Genomic DNA, 19,396 nt, shown 5'->3' on the forward strand with positions numbered 1-19,396 from the left:
TAGATAGATAGATAGATAGATAGATAGATAGATAGATAGATAGATAGGTAGATAGGTAGATATAGTATAGATCTGTGATTTATAATCTTGCATGTTGTTGGGGGTACAGAGAGGTTAGGCCATTCACCTGAGCTTGCACAGCCAGCATGTCAGAGGCAGGATTCCCAGGCCACCTTTCTGCCTGTTCTGCCAAACCATTTCTACCTCCAGAGTGTGAGCTGAACTGAGCTGAGGTGCCTATGTAGAGAAAGGCCCTGGGGGTGAGGGATTGGGGCCGAGCAGAGGGACCTGGCTTTCTCTTGTGGGAACCGTCAGGCTGGAGACCCAAAGGGAGAAGATGTGGGATGTGTGAGCATTCCCCTTTGCCCCCCAGGATTGTGTGCAAGGTTGATCCTTCCGAGGAAGCCATTACAGGGGGAATTGAGGTGGACATCAACGGGAAGCTGGGCCAGTCACCTCCCCATGTCCAGTTCACCTACCAGGTGAGTGAGGGCCCAGGGACTTCCTGGGCTTGACCCGGGTTTGGGGAAAGAAGGGACATTGTAACACAAAGTGTCTTCAGTGAAATCCCAAACCTAGGAAACATACGGTGGGCTCTGATGTGCAGCTCAGGGAGCCAGGCTGCAGACTCGGGAAACCTCGATAGCTAGCCTCTGCACCGGGTCTGAGCACGTGGCCAGTGTTTGAATGATTGCAGGAAGGAGAGGGAGTCGTCTATCTTTTGTCTTCTGTGGCTCCCTATTACCTCCTCAGTAATATTCCACCTCCTCTGGCTGGCATTCAAGGCCTTCTGCAGCTTGGTGCCCACTCTGAGCCCCATCTCATTCTGCTCCGCTTGAAATGTGTGACGTGTCATACTGTCTGGTGTTTTTTGCTCGCACTGTGCCCTGTGCTGGGAATGCCCTTCCCTCCTCTCCTCACCTGATGAACTACTACCCACCCTTTAAAGCTGAGTCCTAAGACTGACCCCCGAGCTGGGAACCTGTGCGTCGCCCTCTCCCTCATCCTGGAATGTTGTTTCCTGCTGACTTCTCTGCTGGTGTCTCTTCTCCCTCCAGACTGTGAGCTCCCAGAGGGCAGGCACTATGTCTCTTTAAGTCTGTATCTCCCCCACCTCTCAGCACCCAGCAAGCACTTAATAAATGTGGGTTCAATTGTCTGTGTGTCTCTGTCTCTGTGGCTCTGTGTGTGGTGTCTTGTGTATGTGTCTCTGTCTGTGTGAGTGTCCATTGCCAAGTGTAGAGGGCAGGTAACACCTCACACTCGACCACTGGTCATCCAAACACCCCCTATGAGACTCCACTGAGCAGTGGCCACTCCCCTTCCCATGATGCCCTGCTCTGAGGCAGCTGGTGGTCTGCAGGACTCAGGGACAAGGGTCCTGACCTGGGCCTTGGGCCCGTCTCCTCCCCAGCAACCAGTACCCATGGAGGTGAGCCCCACGCAGGGGCCCCAGGCTGGCGGGACCACCCTGGTCATCAGCGGCTCCTTCCTAGACACCGGTTCCCCTGAGGACGTCTGCGTGATCCTGGGCAACTCCAAGAAGGATGTGCCCTGTGAGGTGTATGTATCGCCACCCTTAGAACCCTGGCTAGGCAATCCCCTCCTCCCAGGGAGGCCCAAGAAGAGGGTGAGGGGGCTGCTCAGCTGGCCCAGTGACACCCTTCTGCTTCTCCCTGCAGTATTGAATTTGGGCCCAACATCCGATGTGTCACAGGGCCCTATGAGGCCCTGGGGGAGGTGCCCATTAAGATCTACTATGGAAGCTCCTTGCCAGTGGGGAACCAAGTCACCTTCACTTACCGGGAGAACCCTGTGCTAAAGGCCTTTGAGCCCTTGAGAAGTTTTGTCAGGTAATAAGACCCAGCCACCTGCTGTGGAGGAACACACACACACACACACACACACACACACACACAGAGGAATCTATTCCCCGCCCCCCAAGCCTGTCCTCTAAATGCAGTTGTCCAGACCCTCCAGGCTTGTCAATGTCCCTCCACAGATCTTGGCCCTACCAGAGATGGGTGGGAGGCCTGGGGCAGGAGGGAAGGGTCCCCAGGAAACTAGTTTTTTGCCTGCTGCTGCTGAGGGAAGGCAGAAGGAATGCAGTGGAGCAGGTTTGGGCACCTTCTGGGAAAACCCCAGGCCTGACTCAGTCCTCTCCCTCCCCCTTTTCTCCCACTCTGTCTCAGCTCTGGGGCTTTCCAAACACTGCCAACCCTCACTGGGACTGCCTCTCTAATGCACTTAGCGTGTAGTGTTGCTTACTGCTGGGTGGTCCCCCCAGACTCGGCTTTCTGCCCCCAATGTGTCTCAAGAGTCTACTTCTGATCTTTAAGCCACTTGGCCTGCGGGCAGACAGATGTCTGAAGCAGGGTGACTCCCCTCTCTTCTCAGAGACTTGCATAGCCTTCGTGCCTTGGCTAGCAGGGATCTGAAGCATGTCTCTAAATGGCATGGCTCTAGTGAGGGCCAAGGTGTGGAGGAGGCCTTCCCTAGCACAAGGGGCTCATGGTTATCATTGGATTCCCAGGCTGCCCCATATCCTCCAACAACCCTAGAGGGAAAGAAAGAAGCAAGGAGTGAGGGTGGGTGCTGCCACAGACTGGGGGGCAGCAGGCAGTCCCGCTTTCTGTGCTGTTAACCTTTGCCCTTGGTTTTCCCAGTGGGGGCCGGAACATCAACATCACAGGCCAGGGGTTTGACTTGATCCAGAACTTCTCCATGGTGGTAATTGCAGAACCCCTCCGGTCCTGGAGCAGGAGGAGGAAGAGGCAGGCTCACAGCCCCCTCCAGGCCACCATGGTCAGTCCCTCCTTGGCTTTCCCCACCCCTTCCAGCCCTGAGGCCATGCCCATCCCTCCCACAACCATGGGGAGAGCCAGAGGAGGGAGGTCAGCCCCAGAGGGCCTGAGCCCCAAGGAACATCTGGTGGGATCTGAGAGATGGTTCAAGTTATAGTGTTTATGACCCTGTAGAGGGTATATGTCATAAGAGAGAGACTGACGCATGCCTGCTTGTTAGACGTCTGTTTGAAGGGACCTCTGCTTCTGTCAGTTAGACTCATTGCCTTGGGTGGGCAAGGGCATCCCTCCCAGCTCAGAGGGCCTCTGCTGCAGCCAGTGGGGGCATGGCAAATTCTGCTTCCATTCCCTGGTGATGGAAATGATCATGGGGGGTGGGGTGGTGGCAGAGACAAAGAAGACATCAGTAGGGGAGGGGGTCAGTGCAGCATGGATGAAGTCGGGGCTGCCCTGGGTCTGAGTGAGAGAAGAGGGTTCGGCTGGCAGAGACTCAGTTTATGCCCAACTTTGAGGACGCCTGCTGCAGAGCCAGAGATCTGGCTGTGGTGGGTTCTGAGGAGGAAGGGACTGCCGTCCCTGGTATAACACCATCCGTCTTGGCCCACAGGTGGTGGGGACCACATATATCCGCTATAGTGACACCAAAGTTGTCTTCTCATCCCCCCAAGTCCCTGATGAGCCTGAGGCCTACAACATCACCACACTGCTCCAAATGGACGGCCACCGGGTCCTGCTGAAGACGGAGGCGGGGGCCTTTGAGTATGTCCCAGACCCCACCTTCGAGAACTTCACTGATGGCATCAAGAAGCAGGTCAACAAGCTCATTCATGCCAGGGTGAGGAGACAGAGGCCTGTCTTCAGGAAGCTTGCCCCTTGGGGTGGCCATGCTGGGGCACTGCCTTTAACATCTGTGAAGTCCTAGATGAGGGGATGGTTCCATTGGGCTGCAGCAGCCAAGGAAGGCCTCGGGCCCCTGGAAGCTCATCCCCAGGCCGTGAGACTTTACACAGCAGCCAGGATGGGGCAGCCAGGAAGTCCTAATGAGGGGATGGTTCCATTGGGCTGCAGCAGCCAAGGAAGGCCTTGGGCCCCAGCTTCATCATCTATAGACTGGGTTTGACCAAGGTGCTCTCTCAGGCCTTTCAGGTCCCTGGTATCCTTGCGTGTCCCATGCCCACTGGGGCTGGATGCAGCAGTCAGCTCCCTCCCGCACATCAGGGCCTTCAGGGATTACAGGGCTAAGCCTGCCTTGACCTTCTCTCCACCTTGTCCTGCCTCTCTCACCTGCCCCCCCCCCCCCCCCCCCCCCCCCTTAAAAAAGCGAGGGCCCCCCCCCGGGGGCAAGCCATTGTGTGGGTGCTGAGCGCTGTTTCATGAAGACGCTGACTGAGACCGACCTGTACTGTGAACCCCCAGAGGTACAGCCGCCCCCCAAGCGGCGGCAGAAGCGGGACACCACTCACAACCTGCCTGAGTTCATCGTAAGTCACTCCTGAGGTGGAGGTGAGGAGCGCGGAACCATGCTCTGGAGGCCTCGCCAGCCTACCACCCCTCCCTCACGTGTGCACTCGGGGAGGGGAAGGAGGGCCCCAGGTCCTGCCTACACATCTCCATGCTGAGCCTGCGGATGCCAGGCAGGGGGAATTTGAAGCAAGTCATGCTGCCGACTGCATCCTTAAAACTTGTCAGGCAAATGGAGGTGCTTCAGCAATGCCCCTTTACAAATGGAGGGGATCCCTGAGGACCCCTAGCAGGCAACACTTTGGGAGCTCTGTCTGACTTGTCACTCATAGCTGAAAGGGTGAAGGCCCATTCTCAGGCTGATAGCCCCTCCCGTGGCCCACCCTCTTGTGGCCCTGCCCCTGTGGCCTCGCCTCCTGTGCCCTGACCTGGGATGTTCAGGTGGTAAGCAGGACAGCTGGGAGCAGATGAATGTGTAGGGCATCCCTCCTCTTGAGGGTACTCAGAGGGCAGGCTAAGGCCAGCCTTGCTTAAACTCTGACAAAGGGATTTCTGAGCCCAGGAATCATGGGGGTGGAAGTCCAGGCCGGGGGCAGGAGGGCAGGAAGAAGTTCAAGGGGCCAAATTAGTTCGCCCAACTTTGGATTCCCTTGGTGAGCTGGTTGGTATTCATTAAAGCAGACCCCTGTGTAGTGCCCCAGGCTAGGCTGTATGGGCAGTGACGGGCTTTCAGGCCAGGCTTTAGGTGCATGCAGGGGCCTGATTGGGGCCTCAGGGCCCCCAGCCTGCTCCAGACCCGCGGGGTCAGCCTGCACCAGTGGGGTGCATGCCCTGTAGCATTTACCACATGCACTGATTGTGGGACCCTGTGCTCCGAGGGCAGAAACAAAGTGAAAATGGCTCAGTGCCTGCCCTCGGGGAGCTTAGGGCTGTGCTGTCCCTTGGCTGAGAGCTGTCCTGAGCACTCAGACTGAGGGGCACCCGCCATTGCCAGGAAGGCTCCCCAAAGAGAGAGCACCGCACCCCCTCCCCCCGGGGACTGGCCAGCAGAAGGTGGGTGGTGGGGGAGCCGTCAGGACCCACACTGGCCCAGTCACATGATCCACGTGTCTGTATCCAGCCTCCACTGTCGTGGCAGCGTGGCATGGGCATCCCCCATCACGCCCACGCACGTGGCCTACACCCTCAGCAGGCTTGTCCTTTACCATGCAGGTGAAGTTCGGGGCCCGTGAGTGGGTCCTCGGCCGCGTGGAGTACGACACGCGGATGAGCGACATGCCCCTTAGCATCATCCTGCCCCTGGTGATCATCCCCATGGTGGCCATCATCGCCTTCTCCATCTACTGCTACTGGTGAAGCTCCCAGAATGCCTCCTGCTTGCCCTTAGCTCCCCACCCCCACCATCCCTTCCTCCCTCTCCTTCGGGCTCCTGGACACCCCCCCAGCTCCCCATCATCCACCTTCTGGGGTGTTGAGACGGCTGATCCCAAACTGCAAACACTCCCAGAGCCCCTTTGCCCCCCACGACCCCTGAAGGTTAGGCTTAGGCCTGGGGTGCAGGAGTGGGGAGCACATGGGGCCAGCTCACTAACCAGCTGGGTCTTGGGCTTCTCCCCGAAGGCGCAAGAGTCAACAGGCTGAACGAGAGTATGAGAAGATTAAGTCTCAGCTGGAAGGCCTGGAGGAAAGTGTCCGAGACCGCTGCAAGAAGGAGTTCACAGGTGGGGGGCAGCAAGGGTCTGTCTCCTGACTGCTTGTTCTTGGGGAGGAGGGGCGTTGGAAGGTCAGCTCCAGGCAGCTGGGTGACACAGTGGGTAGAACACTGGGCCTGGAACCAGAAAGTTCAAATCTGGCCTCAGACACTTGGTAGCTGTGTGACCCTGGGCAAGTCATTCCCCCTGTTTGCCTCAGTCTCCTCATCTATAAAACGAGCTGGAGAAGGAAATGGTAAATCACACTAATATCTCTGCCAAGCAAACCCCCAGTGGGGTCACAGAGAGTCAGACACAATTGAACATGGGGGGTCAGAAGCAGAAGGGATGGGCGCTGAGGAGGCTGGGAAGGAGCTTGGGGCTGCCTCTCCCGCCTGGCCCTCACACGCCCTCCAGTAACAGTTCAGGCCCTTCCTGTCCCTTTCCCTGTGCCCCCTGCTGGAGCCCCTAGCAGAATTGATACAGGATGTGGACACTCAGTCCCTATGGCGGGGTGGCCAGAAGCCTTTCGGCACCTCTGCGTCAGAGACAGGAGAGGAGACTCGGGCTCTCTGCCTGAGGAAGACGAGACTAGGCCAAGAGGGAGCCGTGGGTGGCAGCAGGGCAGAGGGCACGGAGGCTCGGGAGCAGGCCCAGCAGGGGCCGGGCTGAGGTCTGGGACCTGGGAGGAGCTGTGGAACCCAGGCCTGACTCTGCCTCCCCCCTAGACCTGATGATTGAGATGGAAGACCAGACCAACGACGTGCATGAGGCTGGGATCCCGGTGCTCGACTACAAGACCTACACAGACCGGGTCTTCTTCCTGCCCTCCAAGGATGGCGACAAGGACGTCATGATCACAGGCAAGCTGGACATCCCTGAGTCCCGCAGGCAGACAGTGGAGCAGGCGCTCAACCAGTTCTCCAATCTGCTGAACAGCAAATCCTTCCTCATCAATGTGAGTGGTGAGCCCCAGGCCCTGCCCTCAGGGGGCTCCCAGTGGAGGGGAGGGGCAGAGGAGGAGCAGGCCCTGCCCTCAGGGGGCTCCCAGTCTGGGAGGGCAGGGGACCACCTTAGGTATAGCCCTTAGTCTACATGCGTGTCCACGCCATTGAGCACAGAGAGTCCCCTCACTTGGGTCAAACCCTATAACCCCATCCTTTGCTAGGACCTGAAGGAAAGCCAGGTAGTAACAGGCCTTGAGTGGAACTCACTGCCTCTTCTGTCCGTGACTTTCCATAGCTCTGGGCATCAGGGTGGGCATGAAAAGCCTGCCTTGGAGGCAGGTTTTCTCCCTGCAGGGTGAGTCGTGGGCGTCTCTGACCCTGCTCTGCCTGCCCACAGTTCATCCACACGCTGGAGAACCAGCGGGAATTCTCAGCCCGCGCCAAAGTCTACTTTGCATCCCTGTTGACGGTGGCCCTGCACGGGAAGCTGGAGTACTACACCGACATCATGCGGACTCTCTTCTTGGAGCTCATGGAACAGTATGTGGTGGCCAAGAATCCCAAGCTGATGCTGAGGAGGTACCGGGGGGCCCCGGGGCTGTGGGAGGAGGAGGCCATGTGTGCGTGAGACGTGCCTGGTGGGGAGGCCTGTCACCGTGTGTCTGTCTGAGCTACCCAGCGGGGCTGTGGGAGGGAGGGAAGACACAGGCGTGGTCACAGAGCGTGGTCACAGAGCGCGTCCTGTGGTGAGGAGGTCGTATGTGCACGAGATGTGTGCCTGGGAGGGGATGTGTGTGACGTGCCTGGTGGGGAAGACTGTCACCATGTGTCTGTCTGAGCTACACAGTGGGGCTGTGGCCCATGTGACCCAGTGCCTGGCACTGGGACCTTTCACTGGGTTCGTGGTGGACTGTGTCTCCAGGGGTTCAGGAGCCATTATAATACATGGCTAATGCGCCAAGGGACTGTCAGGCCATCAGTCAGTGAGCATTTCTGAAACACCTGCTGTGTGCCGGGCCCTCTGCTAAGGCTGGCAGGCTGACAGCCCAGTGTCCAGGCTCGAAACCTGAGAATGCCCTTAATTCTTCCCTCCCTCACCTCGTCCAGCGTCGTTCTGCCTCTTTCTAGCTGTGTGTCCTTAGATAAGTCCCCTCTCTGGGCTCTCTTTCCCTACTGGTGTATGGGGCCTAGATGACCTCAAAAGTCCCTTCCAGCTTAAGACCCAGGACCCCAAGACCTATTCAAGAGCCCGGTTCCGCCTCAAGACCTCAAGGCCCCCACCCCCCTGACCTCTGCCCTCTCGTTACACTGTCATATTTCTCAAGAGCCGGCCCTCTACATCCCCAAGTCAGGGGCCGGCATCTGTAAAGAGAAGGTGTTTAAGTAATCTTCAGTGGGTGGAAATGACTCTGTGTGTGTGTGTGTGTGTGTGTGTGTGTGTCTCTCCATGTCTGTCTGTGTGAGATAGACTTTACTAAGATCAGAACCCTCTGGGGTGGGGTAGAGGCCCAGTTCTGTATTTCGGGTGCTGACCAGTTCTGTGATTCTGGGCAAGTCACTTAACTGGGCCCTCAGAGTTTACCTCTGTAAAATCCAAGGGGGACTGGATTCTCTCTAAAGTCTTTCCAGCTCCGTCCCATGAGTGGGCGGCCACCCCCTCCCCAAGGTCCCCGACTGACATATCTTTGAGGTGTTTGGTTCAGGAAGGAGGCCGAGCCCCTGAGCTCCAGCCCCTCCAGCCCAATATTGGCCAAGCCCACACAGCCTTCCTGCCTGTTGGTGCCCACAGGGTACCGAGGTACTGAGGGCTGGGCACTGAGCCCCTCTGACCCCCTTCTGTTTCCAGATCAGAGACTGTGGTGGAGAGAATGCTGTCCAACTGGATGTCCATCTGTCTATACCAGTATCTCAAGGTGAGGTTGACAGGGCCCCCGCCATCATGGGGGGGAGGTGCCCTGTCCAGGTGACTTTGGGGCAGCCAGGAGCTCTGTATGCTGCTGACCCCCAGGGGTCCTTCAGGCCCTCCTAGTTGCACAGATGCCACCATGGTGGGGCTCCCATCTTTGGCCAGCCTCGGCCCTTGGCCCCCAAACCCGTTACCTGCCCTCATTGCCTGGAGCTTCTGCTCCTTCTGGGGTCACGGGGGACCACCCCTCAAGGGCCCAGGCTGACCCAGTGTCTCCTTCCAGGATACCGCTGGTGAACCCCTTTACAAGCTCTTCAAGGCCATCAAACACCAAGTGGAGAAGGGCCCCGTGGACGCTGTGCAGAGAAAGGCCAAGTACACCCTGAATGACACAGGGCTGCTGGGGGATGACGTGGAGTACATCCCACTGGTGAGCCCCAGGCCCCATCCCCCATCCTGCTACTCCCCTGGCTGTTCTTGATCCCTTCCCCCTCCTCCTATCTCTTCCTCCCCGGGAGGCCTTGGCCTTGGGAAGTCAATTCCATTCTCTGGTCTAAAGTCACAAGATGAGAGGTTGGGGCAGACGTTCTCCCAGCTCCAAATCTGGGCTGTAATTTCCCTGGTTACTCACAGCCCCCCAGCCCCGTGTGGCATCATCTCCTGGGAACCTCCTTGTGGGCCCGCTGTGTCTCTGACACCCCCAAGCCTCTCCTGACAGCATCTCCCCCATTCTTGGATCCTCCCGCCTCTCCTCCAGTCCCAAGCTTCCACTGAAGTCCCATAAGTGCCCAGGCCTCCCCCTCCTGAGCCAGCTTCCTCTGCAGAGAGCTGTGCTCAGATCCTCCTCCCCGGCCTTAGAGACCTGGGGGGCCGGGGGGAGCAGGGGGGGAGGGCTCCAGCCTGGGACTGCAAACCTGTGTGTAAGTGGGGGAGGCCCGTGACAGGTGCAGCGAGGGCTGTGCACACGCATGTGACTGTGCGTGGGACCCAGGTGGGCTCAGCCGTGCCCGCTTAGCCGTGGCCGATGTTCTCCGAGGCTGTCGAGTTCGCTCTTTCTGCCCCATCCATCATCCCAGGCTCTCAGCAGCTGCTTCCCCACTCCCCCCCAGGCTGCCTTTTTGGGCCCTGAAGGACAATCTTTCTGGTTCCCACTTCAGGGCCATTGTTCTGCTAGTTTCTAGCGTCTTTCTGAACTGTTCCTTTGCTGATGTGGCTGTTTCCAAGGCCTATCATGTCACTCAGGCCTCAGGCCTCATGGAAGCTGGAGCCTGTGAAATATGCACCTTCCACTGGTTCCTAATGAGAGCCGGGCCCACAATAGTAGCCTTAGTGAGCCTGTCTGGAGACATGGTGGGGAGAGGCAACACGTGTGCCTTTTTTCCCTTCTGGGGCTAGAGCTCTCACTGATGGAGAGTTGGGGATTATCCTGGCTAAGGAGGAGACCAGATATTCCAGTCCGCATCTCTGCCAGGATTCAGTGGGAGGGATAAGGATAGCTCCCTAGAGTGTGGGTGGGATCTGAGGGGAGATCCCCCACTCCTGAGGAGAGAAAGGGCCCTGGCGGAGTTTCCAAATGGAGCTCCCAGACCAAGAGGAAACCCAGCCCTGCCCTCAGGGAGCCTCCAGGGACTGGGAAGCGGCCATTGGAGCAGCATGCTGGAAGGGAAGGCAGACTCTGAGGGCCCTGTCCAACTCTCTTCCCACAGACTGTGAATGTTATCGTTCAGGAGGAAGGTGTAGACGCCATCCCCGTGAAAGTCCTCAACTGTGACACCATCACCCAGGTCAAGGAGAAGATCATTGATCAAGTCTACCGCACGCTGCCCTGCTCGAGGTGGCCCAAGGCTGAGAGCGTGGTCCTGGGTACGCACCCACATGCCCAGGTTGGGTATGGGCTCGAGGGGCAGGCTCAGAACTGAGGCATCCTAGGCAGAGACCTAGGGCTAGGAAAGGGCAGGGAAATTCTGTGAATCAATCTAGAAAGGCATTTTTGAGCCAGATGGAGAAGCAGCCCCTGGGTAGGAAAAGAAGCAGAGAAAGCTGTGCCCCAGAAGCTGAGGGAGGAGAGACTGTCCTGGAGGAGGGGAGGAAGGGCAGACAGGTCAGCAGTGCCAGGGAAGGAGGAGGAGGGAGCAGATCCCGGTGACCTTGCACAGAGAACTTTCAGTCGAGGGATGAGCTCAGGAATCACAAGTGCAGGGGGGAGCAGAGGGAGAGAAATGAAGGCAGGGAGGGGAGAAGCTGGCCAGGCTGGGCAGCAGGGAGTCTCAAGGCCATAGGACAGTCAAGGGCAAGCTTTCTTAAAGATAGGAATTATTAGAGGTGCAGGGAAAGAGGAAGAGAGAGAGGGAGGGAGGAAGAGGGAGGGAGGGAAGGAGGGAGAGAGGAAGAGGGAGGGGAGAGAGAGGTGGGGGGAGAGGGAGAGAGATACAGAGACAGAGAGAAAACATGGGATAGAGGGAGAACAGAGGGAGGGTGGAAAGGACAGCATTTCGGGGACAAGCCGCTGGCCTAGGAGGGCTTTGAAGGCTCAGTGTGGGCGGCTGAGGAGAGAAGGTTTGAAACATCGCCTTGTAGAGTAGGACAGAGAATCAGGAGGAAGGTATAAAAGGCTCATCTTGTGTGGCCAGAGCCCAGGTGAGATCAGATGAGGCCTTTGTGGGCGCTTTGCTCATGTGACTCCTCTAGCCCAGGGCTGGAGCTGTCCAGGACTTCACAGGCTGAGCAGGGCTGGGATGGGGGAGGGGTGAGTAGAAGGGACAGAAAGGCCACCTGAATCTCTATGGACTGAGATGGGGGAGTGACGGAGCAAACACAGAGGTGATGGAGAGAGGTGTGAGCTCTGGTCGGCCCTTTGTGTGGGTGATGTGAAGACAAGAGGCGGGCCATGGGAGGTGAGGAGGCTGATGAACAGGGATCCTGGTCACCTACTTGCCTGGGAGGTTGTAAAGGTGATTCTTGTCAGGCACAGGTTAGCTGAGATTTCTCTGGGCCCCTTTTGCCCCAGAAAATTGCTAAGGTGAAGGATTCCTTTGTCAGACTTGGCATTTATAAAACGGGTCACCTGAACCCTGTGGCATGACATGGTACATATGTGAGCTGAGCTGTCTCCCCACAGAGTGGCGTCCTGGATCCACAGCCCAGATCCTGTCTGACTTGGATCTCACCTCCCAGCGTGATGGCCGCTGGAAGCGGATCAATACACTCATGCATTACAATGTAAGTGTGGCCGTGGCCTTGGCTCCCCTCCGCCAGCCCCTCCCAACCCCTGGGCCCCTCACTGTCTCAGCCATGTCCCCCCATCCCCTGGGCCCCTCGCTGTTCCAGACATGCCCAATGGCCTGGCTCCTCCACTGGGCCAAGGAGGCCATCCAGCAGTCCTGGGAAGGCCCCAGGGGTTGATTCTGGGGGTGACCACAGGAGGTAACTGTGGCCCCAGCAGCCCTAGAGCTACATGACAGACATGTCCCGCCAGGTCCGGGATGGGGCCACCCTCATCCTTTCCAAAATGGGAATCTCCCAGCAGCCTGAGGACAGTCAGCAGGACCTCCCTGGAGAACGTGAGTTCCCTCTTCTTTCTCCCTTACCTCTTTCCTCCCTGGGACTCTGTGTCTGTGTCACCTTGGACAGGTCACTTACCTCCCTCTCTGTACCCCAGCTCCCTCCAGAGCCCTGGAGTTTCGAGGAGGCTGCTGGATGGTGCCACAGTCCATGGGGGCTTCCTGAGGGAGACCCTTGCTTCTGATTCCCCCTTCCTCACCAAGTGATACCCCCAGTAGCCTTTGGCCTCCCCCTCCCAGGGTTCCACACCCCTCTTAACTCACCCTCTCTGCCCCTCCAGGCCACGCCCTTCTGGAGGAGGAGAACAGAGTGTGGCACCTGGTGAGGCCCACAGATGAGGTGGAGGATGGGAAATCCAAGAGGGGCAGCATGAAGGAGAAGGAGCGGACCAAGGCTATCACGGAGATCTACCTGACCCGCCTGCTCTCTGTGAAGGTGCACCGCGGAGCCCCTACCCGCCCAGGCCCGCTCAGAGCGGGGCGGCTGCAAACTATAGCTAGGCCTGGCGCTGGCCTCTGACTCTGGCTTCTTCCCGTCCCCGCAGGGCACGCTGCAGCAGTTCGTGGATAACTTCTTCCACAGCGTCCTGACCCCCAGCCCGACAGTCCCGCCGGCCGTCAAATACTTCTTCGACTTCCTGGACGAGCAGGCCGAGAAACACGAAATCAAGGATGAGGACACCATCCACATCTGGAAAACAAACAGGTGATGGCCGCGCAGAAAGGGGCCCCATCCACATCTGGGAAGCCGGGCAGCCTGGCAAGGGATTTTGCCCTCTATCCTGCCGTGGCGGGGCTGAGGGCGGCCCTGGATTCTGCTGTCCTTCCTCTCCCCCTGCTCCCGCAGGTACCCCTGTATGTTGCCATCCGGCCTCCCTCAGTTTACCCTCAGTGTTCTCCCCTAATCTGCCTCTCTGTGACTTCCTCCCTCAGTTTACCCCTGCGATTCTGGGTGAACATCCTGAAGAATCCTCATTTCATCTTCGACGTCCACGTCCCAGAAGTCGTTGACTCCTCCTTGTCCGTCATCGCTCAGACTTTCATGGATGCCTGCACCCGGACAGAACACAAGCTGAGCAGGGTGAGTGGGCCCTCGGGCCTTGGGGTCCTCCCTAGACCCCAGACCCTGGTGTTTCCCAGCCCCTGGTTCCTCATCCTCTGCTGAGCTGAGAGCGATTAAGCCAATGGCCTCAGCGTGAAGGGGGCACCTCTTAGGCTGGTACTTTGCCCCCATCCAAGACGGTCTGAGTGAGAGGAGCTTCCCCACATTCTCTGCTCTTCCTGAGTCACGTTCTTGTTGTCTGGTTAGAAGATCATTCCCAGCCCTCAAACGCCCAATGTGGGGATGGGGAGCCGCATTTCAGAGCCCAAAACATCAGCTTGTAGGAACCATAAGGTCTGAGATCAGAGTTGGAGGCCTAAGAGGCCACAGAGCTCAGCTCCCTCATTTTGCAGATGAGGAGACTGAGGGACAGAGTGGCGATTGTCCAGTCACACAGCTAGTAAATGCCTAAGGGAGGATTTGAACTCAAGTCCTGGGGCCAGTGCTCTGTGCACAACACCACCTAGCTGTTGTTTGGGAGTGCAGATGATGGGGAGGGGCCCATCTGGGCTCAGGAGCCCCTTTTATGTGTGTATGGGGGGTACATCACCTCCACTTCCCAGTAATCCCTTCCCTCCTCCCTACCAAGCAACCCCTCCCTGGGGACAAAGATTAAAAAAAGAAAAATTAAACAAAGCTATTCGGTCATTCAGCAGTGCCTCTCATTAGGAGACCCAGGGCACTCTGGCTTCTTTGTGGCCTCCCTGCCTCAGTTTACTTCTGTGGCCTTCTTGCCTCAGTCTCCAGATGGGGAATTAGAGAGGGCAAATGGTCACATAACAATACAGGGACAGAGCCCAGACCGGCCCTCCGCTCCTCTGACCCCCCTCTGCCCTGCTTATCCCCCCTTCCCCATCTCCCACCCACCCCTCCCCTGCTCACCCCTTTGCCTGCCCTCCCAGGACAACCTTCACCTTCACCCAGGCAATCCCCTGCCTCCACAAGCGTGGGGTGCAGGGTCCCCTCTACAGGTCTCACTTTCTTCATCTGTTAGATGGATATGTAAGTTAGTCACTTCCTCCTTCCAAGGCTGCTGTCAGGAAGGCTCCCAGAGAGCCCCTTGGGTACTTTGGGACAGCTGGGCCTGAGGGGCACTGGCATCCCTTTTCTTCTGCAGGACTCTCCCAGTAACAAACTGCTCTACGCCAAAGAGATTTCCACTTACAAGAAGATGGTGGAGGAGTGAGTATGGCCCCATCCTGCCCTCTCCCCCACTTCTTTTCCTCTGGTCGGAGAGTGCTTTACTCCTCCCAGGAGCCTCTCTGCTTGGGCCAGCTCAGCCTGGTTCCCCCAGGCATGCTCCCGTCATGGGTCTGGCTCCAGGGGGCTCTGTCCCACACCTGGCCTCTGACCAAGGGCTTCCTGAGGCCTCAGCCTGCACAGGGAGGGGGGCGGCTGGAGAGCCTAGGTTTGGTGGGGAGGGCCATCACCTTAGACCCTCTGCAGCTGGTGCCCTCCTCCCTACCCATCCCTCCATTTGTCTGTGTGTCCATCCCTCCAGTTACTACCGAGGGATCCGACAGATGGTACAAGTGAGCGACCAGGACATGAACACCCACTTAGCCGAGATTTCCCGGGTAAGGAAGGGGGGAGCGAGGGGAGCCTTTTCTTTCTCTTTCTCCCCTCCCACGTCTCAATGAATGGGGCCCCCTCCCCACCCAGACTCCCCCCCTTCTCCAATGAGTCACCTGCCATAGCTGGGGGGAGCAGGGGGGCTGCTTCATTGTGGGGCTGGGCCTGGGCCAAGGCTCAATGGGCTGGGAATGCAAAGCTATGGTAATGAGGCGTGGGGGGTATGGAAATGAGAGGGGAGGGAGAGCAGAAAATGGGGTGGGGGTCAGAGTTGGTGCAGCAGCTGTGTGGGTGGCTTTGGGATGGGGCTGGGGGCGCCTGGGTGGGGCTGGGCTGGTGCGTGCACACACGTGGCTGTTACTGTGGGGTTGTGCCTGATGGTGAGTGTCTAGCTGTTTGAGAACCTGTGTGTGTCTGTGTCTGTCTCTGTGTGTCTGTGTGTGTGTCTGTGTGTGTGTCTCTGTGTGTCTCTGTGTGTGTGTGTCTGTGTGCGTCTGTGTGTGTCTATGTGTGTGTCTCTGTCTCTGTGTGTGTCTGTGTGTGTGTCTCTGTGTCTCTGTGTGTGTCTCTGTCTCTGTGTTCCTTACCGTGCACTGAGGAAGCATCTCTGTCCCCCTTCCCAGCTCATTCCTACCTCCCTTTAACACTCTCCGACTCTGCTTCTGTGTCTGTCTCAGTTCCCAAAGCTGATTGCTTCCTGGGTGAAAGGCTCCCTCGCAGTCACAGAGATACAGGCCCAGAAAGCCCTGGATCCTAAAGCCTCAGGCCAGTCTCTTGGAGACACTTGCTTAAGCCAAGGGATTAGATTTATGAATAGGAGAGTTAGGCTGGGGCTTCCAACCTGTGTGGTTGTGTGTCTGTGTCAGACTGGGCAGGGACCAGGAGCAGAGGGCCCTAGACCCTGCCCAGGAGCCCCCGGCTTTCTCTTCCCTGATGGTCAGAGTAGGTCCATGTCTCCCCCCACAGGCACACACAGATTCTCTGAATACCCTTGTGGCCTTGCATCAGCTGTACCAGTATACACAGAAGTACTATGATGAGGTAGGTGGAGGGCCCTAGGGAGCAGGGGAGAGAGTGGTGGGGGCCTTGGAGCCTGGGATCGGGGCCTGGGGAGTCACTGGGACCCTCGGGCATGCCGTCCTGTGTCCTCCCGCCACAGATCATCAATGCCCTGGAGGAGGACCCCGCGGCCCAGAAGATGCAGCTGGCCTTCCGCCTACAGCAGATCGCAGCGGCTCTGGAGAACAAGGTCACGGACCTCTGACGTCTCCCCCCGCCTGGCTCTGCCCATCAGTCTCTCCCCTCCTGGTCTGAGGATGGTCGTGTCCCATTTTAAAACGTACAATTCTACAAGAAAGAGAAATTATGGCTTTCTGGGTTACAAAGTGAGACGTGAAAAGGATTCGAACTATAAATTCATTCTGCTGGAGCGCGCACTCACGCTCGCTCCCCTGTGGGTGTGAGAAGTAGACCTCTCTCTTCTTAGAAATGTAGACGTCACCTCCGTAGCCTCAGAGGCAGGGCCAGGGCTGGGGCAGCCTTAGAAGGGGGCCTCTGTGCCACACTCACCACTGACCACCCTGGAGTCGCTGAGCCCAAGTCCTCAGGCCCCAGGTGGTGCTGCTGGCCCAGGTGGTCCCGCTCCGGCTGCCTGGGGGCACCCACAGGATGAGTTCTGGGCAACTCCAGACTGCCAAGATACCAGCTCTGCCTGCCCGCCCCAGCCTCCCACAGGCCACAGCGTTCGGGGTATTTCCTAAGTGATTTGTAAATGTGCCTTAATGATCCCCTGATGCTTGTGACGGGGCTGGACCAGGCTGAAAGTGAACAGCCACCGCTGGTTCTTTCTGCACTTGGGCAGCTGGCTGGGGGGCCTGAGGCTCCCCTGAGATGCTCTCGGACTGGTCAGCTTGACCTTCTGTGGGGTACCGAGGCTGGCTCTCTGTGCCAGCTCTGAGGTCTGAGTGTCTCCCTGCCCGTCCCTGTCACTCAACTCCCATCTGTTGGCATCTCAAGCTTCTCTGTATCTTTCCCAGGAGGTGAGAGACAAAATTCGGTACGATTTTCCCCAGCGAGAGGGATGAAGCAGCCTCACCCCCTCCCTACCCGTTCCTGCCTCCTGGGCCTACACATGGCTACAGCTGAGGACCTTGGCAGGTGTGGTGGAGGGGCCATCCCTCTTCCCACTAATGGCTCTGATCACTAACCCAGAGAGGGGCTGGTGAATCAGCCTCCCCAGCAGGCCGTGTGAACTGTACCCAAGCACGTGGGGCGTCAAACGTCCCACTGTGTGTTGGCCACGTGAGGCTTCATGGAAGGTTGGACATGTGGGACTTTTTGTCGTGTCTAGTGTTGAACACATGAGGTTTCGTCAAATGTGGAATGTCTGTGTCCCGTCGAGTGTTGGCCACGTCATGAGTCAGACATTAGATGTCACGTCCGTGGATCATTGAACGTCAGGACTGTGTGATAGCACATAGAAGGCCAAGTGTCCAAGACCACTGAGGGGGAGCAGCACCCTGAACACGTTAGGACTGCACTGAGCACATCTGGCTGTCTTGTGGATGAGGTCCCAAGGCATCATGGTGTGGCACCAGCTCACGTGGCCCCTCCTGCTTGGTCCTCATTGCGTGGCCTGGGGCCTGGGAGCCTGGGCTGCTGTGGGAAGAGTCTCCTCCCCATCCCCACCCTGGTCCCTGTGTAAATCGCAGTCATTGTAAACCAAATACAATGTGTTCTTTTTCTTACCTGCCCAGGGCTTGTCCTTTGTTTCTCTGTCTCTACCCCTTGCCCCTACCATCCCTGTCTACACCCCTGCCCCTGGCCTGACACACACTGTCTACACCCCTGCCCCTGGCCCCAGGCAGCCCTTGGTGACAATGTTAATGGCTACAATGACAAGCAGTCTCATTGAGTGTTTGGGGTCCCCGACCAATGACCAGGCGGGGCAAGGAGGGGGCAGCTGGGGCCTTGCAGGCAGGCAGACTTGAACCTCTGGGCATGGGGGGCAGGGTGGGAGGGAGGAGGTGGGGTTCTCCTACTCAGCCTCTGGTGCCAGCAGGGTGCCTTTTACCTTGCCCTCCCACCCCACCATCACCTGGGCTGCTAGGTCTCCTAGAAGTTTCTCACCTGAGCTCCCACACGTGAGAACACGCATGCACACACGAGCATGAGATATGTGAGCCTGTATGAGTGCCCCCATGCACACTCTACCAGCCATCCTCATTTTTCCATTCTTCCCTCCCCCCACTCCTCAAGGTCCCTGTGCCAAGCCCCAGGGGCACCCGTCTGTCTCCCTGGCAGCCTGTACCAGGCCTGCTGTGCACGGGGAGGGTGGGGGGACTGTGATGCCTTCTCAGTCTGCCAGGCTGGCACCTTCTGGAGGGAGGAGGGTACATGCCCACCCAGCCCCTGGGGTTAAGTCCCAAGCCCAAGCTCAGCATTCTTCCAGCTCAGGGCTCCCCAAAGTCTTCTCACCATGTGCGGAGGGGAAATAGTCCTTCAGCCTGAGATGGGGTGGGGGTGGGGAGCTGCAGAGGAAATGGGACCGGAGCATGATCACACGACTCATTTTCTCTCTGGGCCTCGGTTTCCCTATATTTACAGTGACAGACCCCACAATCCCTTACCAGTTCTGATGTTCTGGGAGTTGAATACTTCATTTCAAATAATCTATGACCCCAGTATAGAAAGGCTCAGAGCTGGAGAAAGGGCCCCACCCCCTACCCAACCAAGAAGCCCTCGTGTAGCGTTCCTCACAAGTGGTTGGCTGGCCAGCCTCTGCTGGGAGGTGACGGACAGCTCACTGCCTCCCAGGAGCCCAGATCTGAGAAGGGACATCCCCGGCTTGGGGTCCCACAGGTAGGCAGTGTCAGAGAGGGTCTTCAATCTGGTGACAGCTCCCCTGGGTACTGGGGGCCGCCCAGTCCTGGGGCTGAGCACTCCCAGGTCCTCAGGGGCCCTCCCTCACCACCCCAGCTTCTCCACTCTCCAACTCATCAGTGCCCCTTCAAACCTCATGATGATGCAAAGACTTAAATCCAAACATTTATTTAGCATCTGCTGCATGCAGCGCCCAAGCTCTCACAGCCCATTAAGAGGTTTGTGTAATGGGAGTATAGGGGAAAGGGGAGGGGTATGGGGTTGGAAGCCCTGCCTCGCAGTCCCAGCTCTGCCACTTCCTAGCTGCATGATCCCAGGCAAGCCTTTGCCTTCTCTGGGCCTTGGTTTCTCTCTCTGTGAAATGAGGGGCTTGGACATATAGGTATGATAAAAGACAAGGTGTGGTCCATGCCAGGAGAGAACAATGGACCCAGGCTTGGCTCTTCTGGGGGCAGAGAGGGAGGAGGGAAG

The 19,396-nt window shown here is 57.9% G+C and overlaps 1 protein-coding gene across 1 annotated transcript in view; it reads left to right on the plus strand.

Moving 5' to 3' along the window:
- Positions 1–17,795, plus strand: part of PLXNB2 (plexin B2) — a 65,998-nt gene extending 48,203 nt beyond the window's left edge. Inside the window, exons 15-36 of the mRNA XM_069102935.1 lie at positions 374–482; positions 1,415–1,563; positions 1,683–1,853; positions 2,667–2,805; positions 3,412–3,639; positions 4,130–4,285; positions 5,478–5,617; positions 5,886–5,986; positions 6,685–6,914; positions 7,301–7,482; positions 8,750–8,816; positions 9,093–9,239; positions 10,516–10,672; positions 11,928–12,028; positions 12,285–12,369; positions 12,651–12,805; positions 12,915–13,075; positions 13,303–13,450; positions 14,589–14,653; positions 14,973–15,048; positions 16,010–16,084; positions 16,203–17,795. Of these exons, the coding sequence (XP_068959036.1) occupies positions 374–482; positions 1,415–1,563; positions 1,683–1,853; positions 2,667–2,805; positions 3,412–3,639; positions 4,130–4,285; positions 5,478–5,617; positions 5,886–5,986; positions 6,685–6,914; positions 7,301–7,482; positions 8,750–8,816; positions 9,093–9,239; positions 10,516–10,672; positions 11,928–12,028; positions 12,285–12,369; positions 12,651–12,805; positions 12,915–13,075; positions 13,303–13,450; positions 14,589–14,653; positions 14,973–15,048; positions 16,010–16,084; positions 16,203–16,307 (2,947 nt within the window). The 3' untranslated portion in view covers positions 16,308–17,795. The remainder of the gene's footprint in view (positions 1–373; positions 483–1,414; positions 1,564–1,682; positions 1,854–2,666; positions 2,806–3,411; positions 3,640–4,129; positions 4,286–5,477; positions 5,618–5,885; positions 5,987–6,684; positions 6,915–7,300; positions 7,483–8,749; positions 8,817–9,092; positions 9,240–10,515; positions 10,673–11,927; positions 12,029–12,284; positions 12,370–12,650; positions 12,806–12,914; positions 13,076–13,302; positions 13,451–14,588; positions 14,654–14,972; positions 15,049–16,009; positions 16,085–16,202) is intronic.
- Positions 17,796–19,396: the final 1,601 nt, after the last annotated feature.

This window comes from Petaurus breviceps, unplaced genomic scaffold (assembly GCF_028583685.1).
Source record: "Petaurus breviceps papuanus isolate PSGF00001 unplaced genomic scaffold, PetGlider_PUasm1.0 558, whole genome shotgun sequence".
Classification (NCBI taxonomy): domain Eukaryota; kingdom Metazoa; phylum Chordata; class Mammalia; order Diprotodontia; family Petauridae; genus Petaurus; species Petaurus breviceps.